Below are 10,510 nucleotides of genomic sequence, written 5' to 3' on the forward strand. Positions count from 1 at the left end.
GCCCTGCTGGACGGGTCTGGCCTCGTCTCCCGAGTCTGAGAGCCCTCCCCCGGCCTCCGGGCGCTGCCACTGCGCTCCCCAGGGAGCCGCCTCCCCCGGGACTCGAGCTAGAAAAGCGCCCCACCGCTTCCTGCATCCCGGAAGCCCCAGCACCGCACCCTGCCGGCCCGAAGGTGGTGCCAACAATGTGAACTTCGAAGGGAAAAGCAAAACACAGGCTTTAATGGCGAAGGGGTCGGCAGTGGGGAGAGGAGGGGCTGGGGTGCGGGGGCCCCCAGGGCCTGGGATCAAAGCGTGTGGAGGTCGTGACTACGCCGGCTCAGCTTCTCGGGGTCATCCGACGCCATGAGGGAGAAGTCGCGGAAGATGTCGAGATAGGTCTCATCTCCTGAAGGGGAGGGAGGAAAGGCTGGGGCTGGACAGCTGAGCCCTAGCGAGGAAGCAGTAGGGCGGCCTGGCACGGGAAGCATGGGTGGACGAGGAACTCGTGAGCCCTGAGCTATTCCTTGTTTCAAGGACCTGGCTCGTCGGATCCTCTCAATATATATTTGTTGAATAAATAATGGAATTATGCAGTTGGGCACGAGAGGGACAAAAGCCCAGAATTTCGGTATCGGGCCTGGGGAAGTGGAATGGGTGAATACTTTACCTGCCTGACCCTGGGCCGCTTCAGCTTCCCTCATCTTTGCCAATCGTAGCCTGAAGGAAAGAGAACGAAGGAATAAATGACATTCTCGCCCCCCACTCCCAGTTCCACTCTCCATCCTTTGTGTTTCATTCACCTTTCTCCCCAGTGTCTGGTGTTTGAAAAGATACTTGTCAGCAGTAAGTTGGAATTCGACTCTCAGGATGAGCACTCATCCTCGACCCTGTCAGCCAGCCTTCCTACTCTACCCACCAATCCACAATGAGAATGTGGTCCTCTGCCTGGTCCGGAATTTGGCCCCACTCCTCCCTCGGCCCCAATACCAGGCGAACGGTGAACTCAGCATCAGCCCCACCCCACAAAGCTAGTCTAAGCGCCAGCCACACCCTTCCAGCTTTCTCACAGGGTGACGATGTCAGCGTTGGCTGTTTCCATGGCGATAGTCAGAGGGTCTCTGCCTTCAGAGTCTCGAGCCCCCAGATCGGCTCCCCTTTTCAGGAACAGGCAGGCGAGCCTGGAGGGGGAAACCATGTTCAGCGCACCTTCCCAGACTTCACTCCCTCTAGAGCCTCCGGCGTGTGGCCCTCATCCCTGCTACCCCTACCCGGTGTGGCCAAGAATTGTTGCATGGTGGAGTGGGCCCCGGCCTGCACTGTCTGCTTGGTTCACATTTGCCCCGTTCTGGAGAAGAAACTCACAGGCCAGAAGAGAATTCTGCAGGGAGAAGTCAAGAAGGGGATTGAGGGTGACATCATTAGAAAAGGATTTCAAGATGTTCTAGGGTGGAGTCTTTTCAGGGGATGGGAAGGTGGGGCCTAGAAATCAGGAGTTAGAGGGTACAGCTGAGTGTCAGGCTTGGCTCTGGGCCTTTAATTAAACGTGGTCATGCCATGTTGCACAGGCTGGCCTTAAACTCACAATCCTCTAGACTTAGCCTCTTAAGTAGCTAGGATTGTATAGGTAGTGCCATTGTGACAGCTTGACTCTAGCTCTTCACAAGTATTCATCTATTAAATCCATAGTACAGCTTTATGAGGTATGCTACCCCTATTTTAGAGATGAGAAGGCTGAGGCAGGGCAACAATAATAACTTGTTCAGAAGTCTCCTTTTAAGTGATAAGAGCCTGGGTTCAAACTCAGATTTCTGCTTCTAAATCATACCCTTAGCAATCAGTCCATATTGCTCATTTTTCCATGAAGTGGGACCCCTAAAAATAGTGGGAGGAGTGGGAGAAGGGCTGGATCCCAAATCAAGAAGAATCAGCAGGAGCCTAAGGGTAGGATGGGGAGGTGAGCATAATTCTCACAGCAGCTGTGGCCTGGATCAGCGGTGTGGCATTCTCTTGACCCCCATTGACCCAGTTGACATCAGCTCCATGGGCAAGGGCATCGGCCATGGTGGGAAGAGATGGAGGGTGTCCAGCGGCTCGAAACAGGAGGGCCCCAGAATGCAGACTCCCCAGATCATCAGAAGTGGGTTCTGTTAAGGGGATTTGGTACTATTAAGCAGAATCAGTGCTGAGTGAGAGGAAAACACTCAGCACAGGCCCCTGCTGCTGCTATAAGATAAGTTACTATTAAATTGTGGGAAACATTCATGACTCATTACTGTGGTGAAAAATGGGAGTGGTGTACGTGTGAGTATGTACGTGGGGGGGGGCCCTGGGGTGTGGAGGACAGACACCATTATGCATCCCATCCTTTTGAAATACTCTGACTGGCTGAATATCAGAGGTGAGCTGACTCTGATAGCCTCCTGCACCTCCAGCCAAGGTCACACCCTCCTTCCCAGGCCTTGAAATCCCAAACTTCCCCACTCCTGCACCTTCTCATGTATCCTTATGCATCCCACCCTGCCTACTTCCTCACCCCATGCTCCTTCCCATGCTTAGAGCCACCATATCCCCCTGAAACTGTAGTCCAGTCGCTCCAACATTCCCCAGGGGAAGGCCTGGGCCTCACAGTCTGCCTCTCAACAGGGCCTAACACAGTACTGAGCAAACAGCAGGTGCTCACTGAAGAGCCGAGCAATCCTATACCTGGCTTGGATCTGATGCTCCCTGGCCGGGGCTTGATGGAAGGCTTTGGGGGTATAGGCGGCTGCCCTCTTGGGGGCCCCCTGCTACCTCTTTGCCCTCGAATCTCAGGAAGCTTGGTCAAAAACTTCTTCTCCACGTATTTGGCATGAATCCAGGCCTCCTTTTCCTGCCTGGAGGAGAAGAGACAAGGAGACACTCTTCCCTTTTGCCATCTCAGGTCCCTCCTGGAGGAGATCCCCAGACACCTCTACCCTCACCTCACCTGGAACATCTGGGCCCTGGCTTCTTCACAGCCATGGCCTCCACACGGGCTTCATAGATCTGGTTGATGATGACGTTTCCCAGTTCACACATAAGCTTGAAGAGGCCCAGACAGAGGCAGAAAGACAGAAGAAGTAGAGTGAGTATCTGTGCCCCAAGGGCTCCTCAGTCCTTTCATCCCACCCAAAGTCTTCACAATACCCCACATTACCTTCACTAGTTCTGGCTCCCAAGAGTCAAGGGTCAGGGATCGGACTTTGGAGAAATGAACACCCAGGCTCCTGGAGGGCCAGAGTGGGAGTCATGCCTGCTGTGGACACTGGCCTAGGGAGGCTGCTACTGCTCCTAGAAAGACTTTGGGGCAAGGCCTGTGGGGAGCTGTGCAGTAGAGCTGGGCCAGAAGGCAGGCAGCTGGCCCATGTAGCCCTGACCTGGTTCTAGGGGGTTCCTGCCCCTTCACCATTCCTTCTACCCATGTTTCATTGGGACCTTCATTCTCTCCAGGACTCTGCTTTCTCTAATGGCACATTGGTCTTGTCAGTTCTTTACGTGCCACTCCCCTTCCCTCCTTGCATCAGACTGACCAAGGGTGAGAGCATAACAGGGTTGCTAAGACTTTATCGCCTCTTCTCCGTCACTGTGGTTAGCTCCCTACTCTCAGCAGCATTTATCCACACTTCCTCCAACCAAACCAAAAAATTCCTATAGAAGTCCCCAAAGCCTGGGTAGAACAGGACACTTTGTGTCCCAGGCTCAGCCTGGTGACAGAGGCAGAATCTGAGAGATGAAGCCAGGGCAGGATGGAGGAGAGGGTTCTGTGTGACAGGCAGGGAACCACACCATAGACAGGAGCAGAGTTCATGCTTAGGGCTTTGGGGAATGACCTGTGAATGCCGGAGCACTGAATGCAGAGGGTAACACCAAGGTTGATGCTGGCCCACTCTGGGGCTGGCTCTCGGCAGTCGCAGCACTGGGCATTGCCATCCACACTCTGCACCTGGGCTGCAACATGCCCGACTCCCCCAGGCTCCCTTCCCCTGGCTGTGCCTCCACAACCCAGGGTAGCAGCAGAGCCCAGGGCCATCTTTCCTGAACCCTGAGGGAGACAGAGGAAGAGAGGATGACCAGGGACCTAGAGTAAGGACAGCCCCATCTCCCAGGGCAGCCTGGTCCTGCAGTCCCAGGTTGATGTACCTGTCCAGGGCCTCTGGGGCTGTCATCAAGAGGAGCTTGGCTGAAGGCTGAGGCGATGCTGCTCTGCACAGCACTGATCCACAGCTGCAGGAGGCGCTCAGAGTCAGCCTGGAGGAGGCAGGACCTGAATCGGGAGTGACGGTGACAGAGGAGGGCCTGGTGATCCATGCCACAGGGTGGACAGACTGACATTTAGCTGGTATTCAACTGGTTCCAGCTGTACTGAAATACAGGTGGTTCTTGACTTATGATCTTTTGACTTTATGATGATGTAGAACCCATACAACCATTCTGATTTTCATTTTCAGTACAGTGTTCAATAAAATGTGAGATATTCAATACTTTGTTATATCCTACTCAACTATAGGCCAACATAAGTGTTCTGAGTACATTTAAAGTGGGTTAGGCTAAGCTATGATGTTTGGTAGACTAGGTATATTAAATGCATTTTTGCTGGGTGTGGTAGTGCACACTTGTAATCCCAGCACTCTGGAGGCTGAGGCAGGAAGATTCCTGTGAGTTTCAGGCCAGCCTATGCTACATAGTGAGTGCAAGCCCAGCCTGAACAACATAGTGAGACCCTGTCTCAAAAAAAAAAAAAAAGCATTTTCAACAGCATATTTTCAACCATCACAAGTACAGGAGAACCTATACTTTTGAAATAGTTGGTAATATCCTTCTAAATACCCCCCATCATACTGTCCTCTCCTCCCAGGTAGTTTCCTAGCCTCTAATCCAGCCACCAAAAGGTTAAGGCTTGGAGCTGCATAGGGGTCTTGTGTTATAGCTGTCCTGCCTTACTAGTTGCTAAGTATGTAAACAGAGTATTGCCCTGGGGTCTGTACTCACTTGCTGGTGGACACCACCTCAAAGCAGAACCGCCTTTCGGAGTCAGGGCAGAGCTTCACTGTGCAGAGGCGAAGGTCATCCACCACCACAGTTACAGGGTCCTGGCAGGAGATGGCAATAAGGGGGCTGATGTTTAGCCACAGGTGAGGGCTCGGTCTGCCTAGAGCCCAGGCATCTGAGACCTGGTTACCCACCTTGTACTTCTTCTGGTAAACCAGTTGGTTGCTCTGGATGGTGAACCAGCGTCTGAAAGAGGTGGAACTAGTTATGAACATGGGCAGCCCTGGAATGAGGCTTCAGAAGGGACAGAAGAAAGGCTGTGCCCTTTGTCCCATAAGAATCTTGCTGAGAAGGAAGACCTGGGCTGACTGTTCCATGAGACATCTCAAAGAAGGGGTAGATAGTTGGGACATGTAAAGGTTGTTCACACCTTGAACAATTCAGATTTGATATATTTACAAAGACAAATTTCTAGCAAGTGGCAGTACTTTCTGTTTTGTCCTGGTGTTTGTTTGTTTTTTTAAACAAACTGGGCATGGTGGTGCACACTTGTAATCCCAGCCCTCGGAAGGATGAGGTAGGAGGACTGTTACAAGTTCAAGGCCAGCCTGGTCTACATGGTAAGTTCAAGGCCAGCCTGGACTACCTAGCAAAACCTTGTCTAAAAAAAAAAAAAAAAAAAAGTTTATTGTTACAATTTTTTTCTTTTTATAGCGAGTGTTTAAGGAGACAGTAGTGCTAAGTAGCTGTATAGGTTTAGGTTATGTGTCATCATGACTGGGCTAAGGGATGCCTAGAGAGCTGGGAAACAATTTCTGAGTGTGTCTGTGAGGTGTTCTCAGAGGAGATTTGGATTTCAGTCAGTACTATAACTATAATTTTTCAAAGAGATGGGACTCTGAGACGGGACACTGCTTTCTGATTTGCACAAGGTCCCATACGAGCTGGCAGCATCTCTAGAAGGGAAGAAGTCATGTTAAGGCATGTCACCATCCTGTTCCAAAGGCTAGAGGGGTTTCCCACTTCCTCCAGAGTATACCCCAAGGCCCTACAAAAGCCTAGAAGGTCTACAAGCCCCTGGAACAACTCACACTTCCATTAGTTCCTACTTCCTCCTCCCGCCTAGCTCTGTCCAGGTCCACAGTCTCCTCACTGTTCTTCACATACAGGGATCTCAGGGCCTTAGCCCTGACTCTTCCTTCTCCCTAGAATATTCTTCCTCTAGATGGCATTGAAATTTTGATTTCAAAAGTAACCTTTTCATGAGGCCTACTCTGACCCATTATTTAAAATTGCAAACCCCAAGCCAGGCCTGGTGGTGAAGATCTATAATCCTAGCACTCCAGCAGGCTGAGGCAGGAGAATCACAAATTCAGGCCCAACCTGGGCAACTTAGTGAGACCTTGTATCAACATAAAAAATAAGAAAGGACTGGGATGCAACTCAGTGGTGGAGCATGTGTGTAACATGCCTAGGTTCACTCCCCAGTACCACAAAAAATAAAAAAGATTAAAATCTTTTAATCAATCACTATTTACCACATCCCTTTATTCTTTTTCTCCTATGGCCCAATTACTTCCTAACTTTTTGGGGGCGGGTGGGGACAAGGTCTCACTATGTAATTTAGGCTTCAGGTTAGACTTGCACTTACTACGTACCCCAGGCGGGCCTTGAACTCCTGGCGATATTCCTGCCTCCGCTTCTCAAGTACTGTGATTACAGGTGTGCACCACCACAACTAACAACCTACTTGGTTCTTATGCTATTGACTGTCTTTGCTGCTTTTCTCTATAAAGCAGAGGGTTTTGTCTGCTTTTTCTTGCTGCTTCTTAGCACACTATAACCACTAATAAGAAAAAAAACAATTGGATGGGTTTAGCTCATTGGCGTGTCCTCTCCTCACCTGCTCCAAGTCTTAAAGGCATTGCTGGCTCGTTTGAATAGATGTCCTTCCATGACCAGGCCACCAGGTCCCCCCTTTAGGCTTGGCTCTGGCTCCTCCCCACCCAGCTCCTGGGGACACAAGAGGGTCAAAGGACAACCGAGATGGGCAGAGACCAAGACTGTAGGCCTGTCTGCCTCCTGCCCACGGTCCCAACTTTCACCTTCTGTTTCAGCAGCACGTGTCTCTGTTCCATGTCCCTCTTCTCTCGTGCTGAATTCAAGACCAGCTTGTGCAACTGGGCAGAGGAGGGGTGTGTCAGAGGTTCAATCCTTCCCCAGCCAGGCCAGGAGAGTCATCTCAGAGCCCCCTAACTCCCTTCCACCACATGCCTATTCCTTAGGGTCCTACCTGGGCACCCAGCTCCTTCCGATACTGGGCCAGGCGGCTCAACTCCTCATGGCCCTGCTGGAAATAGACAGTCTGGGCTTCCACCAAACGCAGCACCTGGGGGACGAGGTGGGAAAGTGGCAGAGCTGAGGAAAGACCCCTCTCTCCCGCTCCCCTCCTGCCCTGTCAGCAGGCTCCTTTCCATCTTACCCTTGCCCTCACCCCAACTCACAAACTCCATGATGTCAAACTTCCTCTTGTCTTCTATCACATTGATCTGAAGACCCAAGAAGACTTTAGGTCAGTCTTGAAATCATTGTGCCTCCTTCCCACTGTGTACTGCAATCTTCCCAGCTTCAAGTTGACACCTGAGGCCTTGGTACCCCTACAGGAGAGGCTGAGGCAGGCACCTGCAGGGCATAATCCAATGCCCGTCCTCGGTATCCAGCTCGAGCAATCCTCAGAGCAGCTCCAGCCTCCTCTGCCTCTTGAGTGCGGCGTCTGGGAACTTCTGCATTGTGGATAAGAGCAGCCTCCAGGCTCTCAGCCCCCCTCCAGAAATCCCGGCGAGCCTCTCGGAAACCTCGGAGACCTCTGGGAGTGGGGAGATAACACAGAATCACAGATACACCCCCCAGACCCATCTGGGACTTCCCAGGATAAGGCCCACCCACATCCTTCAGTCAGCTCATGGACAGGGATTCCGGGGGTAGAAGATTAGAAGTCAGACCACCAGAAACCCTCAACCTCACAACTCCTTCAATCAGGGAGGCCCATGTGGTAATAGGAAGGGGGATGGAGGCCTGGTTTCTGGGAATTAAGGCTCCCTTCCCTCCTGTCTCACTCCTTAACCAGGGTCTGGATTTGCTGCTGCAGTGTGTGCTGAGTGGCATCAAGAAGTTCCTAAAGGAAGCAGAAGTGGCAGGTGGGGGTCAGGACCACAGAAAATCCTGTCATCTCCCCTGCCCTCAACTTAACTGCTCCCACTCACCAAGTGGCTGTCCAGCTTGTGATTCAGGCTTACAGTGAATTTGTCCAAACACTCCTAGGCAAGAGGAGGCAAAGAGAGAATAGTACCAGGTGTGGGGTGGCAGGGCACTCCCAACTCTAGGCCCCACCTGCTACAGGTGTCTTGGATGCAGCTCCAGCCATGATTCTCTTCCATAGCATCCCTTCACCCCAGCCCTCAGCATACTCTGGTCCAGACCCTCCACATACCACCATCATGGGCTCTGGTGGACCCAGGTGAGCCAGATCATAAATGCCAGCAATGAATGAGCGGCTGGCAGCAAGGTAATGGCGCCCACTTTCCAGGAGGCCGGTTCCCAGCTTGAGGAGCTGGGAAGAAATGAGGGCCATCAGTTACCATATACCAGGTGACTCCCTCCAACCCAACCAACTTTTTCTTCCCTTTCCCAGAGCTCTGTTCCCCCTTCCCAAAACCTTGCCTACCTTCCCCCAACCCATTCTAGCTCTGCCCCATCCCTAACACATATGTGCTGTGTTCTCCTCTTTGCTTCTTGGCTCTCACTGACCTGTGCCTGATACAAAATCCCTGTCCCATTCTTCCCAGCCTCACCACCAAAATGTCTTTCCCTGTCCATTCCCACTTGTCCCTCCCTGCCCTGACTACCTGCTTGGGTAAAGGTCTCCCCAGAAACTCTGACCTCCTGCACTGTATGGCTCATAGGATGAATTCTCTGCATGCCCGGATTCAATTCTACAGTCTTTATAATTGGGCCATCCATTTCTGTGCTCACTAGGCATTCCCTAATAAATGTTAACTGGTTGTGTAGGCCACAGGATCAGGGACAAGTAGATGCTAGATGCTGTGGAGCCCCTCCTATCAGCCCCCCAAGTAGGAGGAGAGTAGTTGGCTTGACGAGGAGCTTTGGGAGATCCAGGAGACTGAATCTAAAGTCAGTTTCCTGATCCCTAGGCCTTGTTATCTTCAGGACTACAACTACCTTGGCCCTGAGGTGTTACACTTGGCTCTGGCCTGAGACACCATAGCAGGATGGAGCAGGTGACAAGCTTATCAGCTCAGCTGAAGTGGCAGAGGATCATCAAGAAGGTTTTGTGAGGAAGTGCAAGGCAGCAGGAGCTTGAGGCCCATAGGTGCACATTGTACTTTTGTTAGGTTAAAAACCATTCCCTGGAACTTGTGGAGGCTTTAAGGAACTAAAGTTAGATGTGTAAGCAGCTAGCAATATCAGTAATGCTCAGGAAATAAGATCAAATCTTATCAGTATGTGACAAGAGACAAAGACTCTCACAGCTCACTGTGTGGATCTAGGGGACTAAGTGTCTAGTTGGTTTTTTTTTTCTTGTTTACCCAGCCCTCCCCAATATGAGTAAAGACCGTTCACCCAATATGAGTAAAGACTGACCTAATGACAAACTAGTACATCCTTACAACACAGAAGTACTCAGCAAAAAAACAAAATGAAACAAAAGGAACTAATGATATGTGCAACAACTTGGATAAACTTTAAGGGCATTATTCTAAATTTTAAAATATTTTAAAAGGTCATATAATATATGCTCTTTTTTTAATAGTAGTGGTGGGTATTTGCAGCTACATCCCCAGACCATCCTTTTTTATTTTTCATCCTGAGAGAGCATCTTACATGATCTAGGCAGGCATTGAACTTATAATCCCCCTGTCTCAGTCTCCTGAGTAGCCAGCTGGACAGTAGGCACATGAGACTGTACCTGGTCTATAAATAACATTCTAGAAAAAACAAAGTATAGAGATGGAGAAAAAAATCACTGGTTTTCATAGGTTAGGGAAGAGAATAAAGAGGGTATAAGGAATGGCACAGAGGTGGAAAAAAGTTTTATACCTTAATGTGGGGATGGTTATATGTGTGATCAAATTCCATAGAGTTATACACAAAGACATGCCCCTCTAAAAGGTACATACAAATATAAAATCTGAGTGAGGTTTGTAGACTTATTAATTGCACTGTGCCAAGACTTCTTTTTAGTTTTGATAATGTAGTGCAGTTATGCCAGATGTCACTACTAGGAGAAGCTGGGTGATGGATACCTGGGCCCTCTCCTTCCTATTCCTGTGAACCTATAATTAAGTCAAGTTAAAAATGTGTGATGAGCTGGGTGTGGTGGCACACGCCTGTAACCCCAGCACTCGGGAGGCTGAGGCAGGAGGATGCTGTGAGTTCAAGACCAGCCTGGGCTACATAGTGAGTTCCAGGTCAGTCTCAATTACATAGTGAGACCCTGTCT

The 10,510-nt window shown here is 50.4% G+C and overlaps 1 protein-coding gene across 4 annotated transcripts in view; it reads right to left on the bottom strand.

Moving 5' to 3' along the window:
- Positions 1-44: 44 nt before the first annotated feature.
- Acap1 (ArfGAP with coiled-coil, ankyrin repeat and PH domains 1) overlaps positions 45-10,510 on the bottom strand; it is a 13,700-nt gene continuing 3,234 nt past the window's right edge. For 2 of the 4 annotated variants that reach the window (XM_033762815.1, XM_033762816.1), the window contains 19 exons: positions 8,480-8,599; positions 8,253-8,306; positions 8,106-8,164; positions 7,672-7,855; positions 7,494-7,538; positions 7,283-7,378; positions 7,095-7,169; positions 6,893-7,002; positions 5,184-5,235; positions 4,990-5,090; positions 4,141-4,264; positions 3,831-4,042; positions 3,158-3,227; positions 2,948-3,042; positions 2,686-2,855; positions 1,954-2,126; positions 1,251-1,360; positions 1,050-1,160; positions 45-699 (listed from right to left, as the gene is read on the bottom strand). In XM_033762815.1, coding sequence (XP_033618706.1) covers positions 288-699; positions 1,050-1,160; positions 1,251-1,360; positions 1,954-2,126; positions 2,686-2,855; positions 2,948-3,042; positions 3,158-3,227; positions 3,831-4,042; positions 4,141-4,264; positions 4,990-5,090; positions 5,184-5,235; positions 6,893-7,002; positions 7,095-7,169; positions 7,283-7,378; positions 7,494-7,538; positions 7,672-7,855; positions 8,106-8,164; positions 8,253-8,306; positions 8,480-8,599 — 2,373 coding nt within the window. In that variant the 3' untranslated portion in view covers positions 45-287. The remainder of the gene's footprint in view (positions 700-1,049; positions 1,161-1,250; positions 1,361-1,953; positions 2,127-2,685; positions 2,856-2,947; positions 3,043-3,157; positions 3,228-3,830; positions 4,043-4,140; positions 4,265-4,989; positions 5,091-5,183; positions 5,236-6,892; positions 7,003-7,094; positions 7,170-7,282; positions 7,379-7,493; positions 7,539-7,671; positions 7,856-8,105; positions 8,165-8,252; positions 8,307-8,479; positions 8,600-10,510) is intronic. The other 2 variants (XM_033762817.1, XM_033762818.1) reach the window with 2 other exon arrangements.

The sequence above is a fragment of the Fukomys damarensis genome, unplaced genomic scaffold (assembly GCF_012274545.1).
Source record: "Fukomys damarensis isolate Sample0158 unplaced genomic scaffold, DMR_v1.0_HiC HiC_scaffold_13, whole genome shotgun sequence".
Taxonomy (NCBI): domain Eukaryota; kingdom Metazoa; phylum Chordata; class Mammalia; order Rodentia; family Bathyergidae; genus Fukomys; species Fukomys damarensis.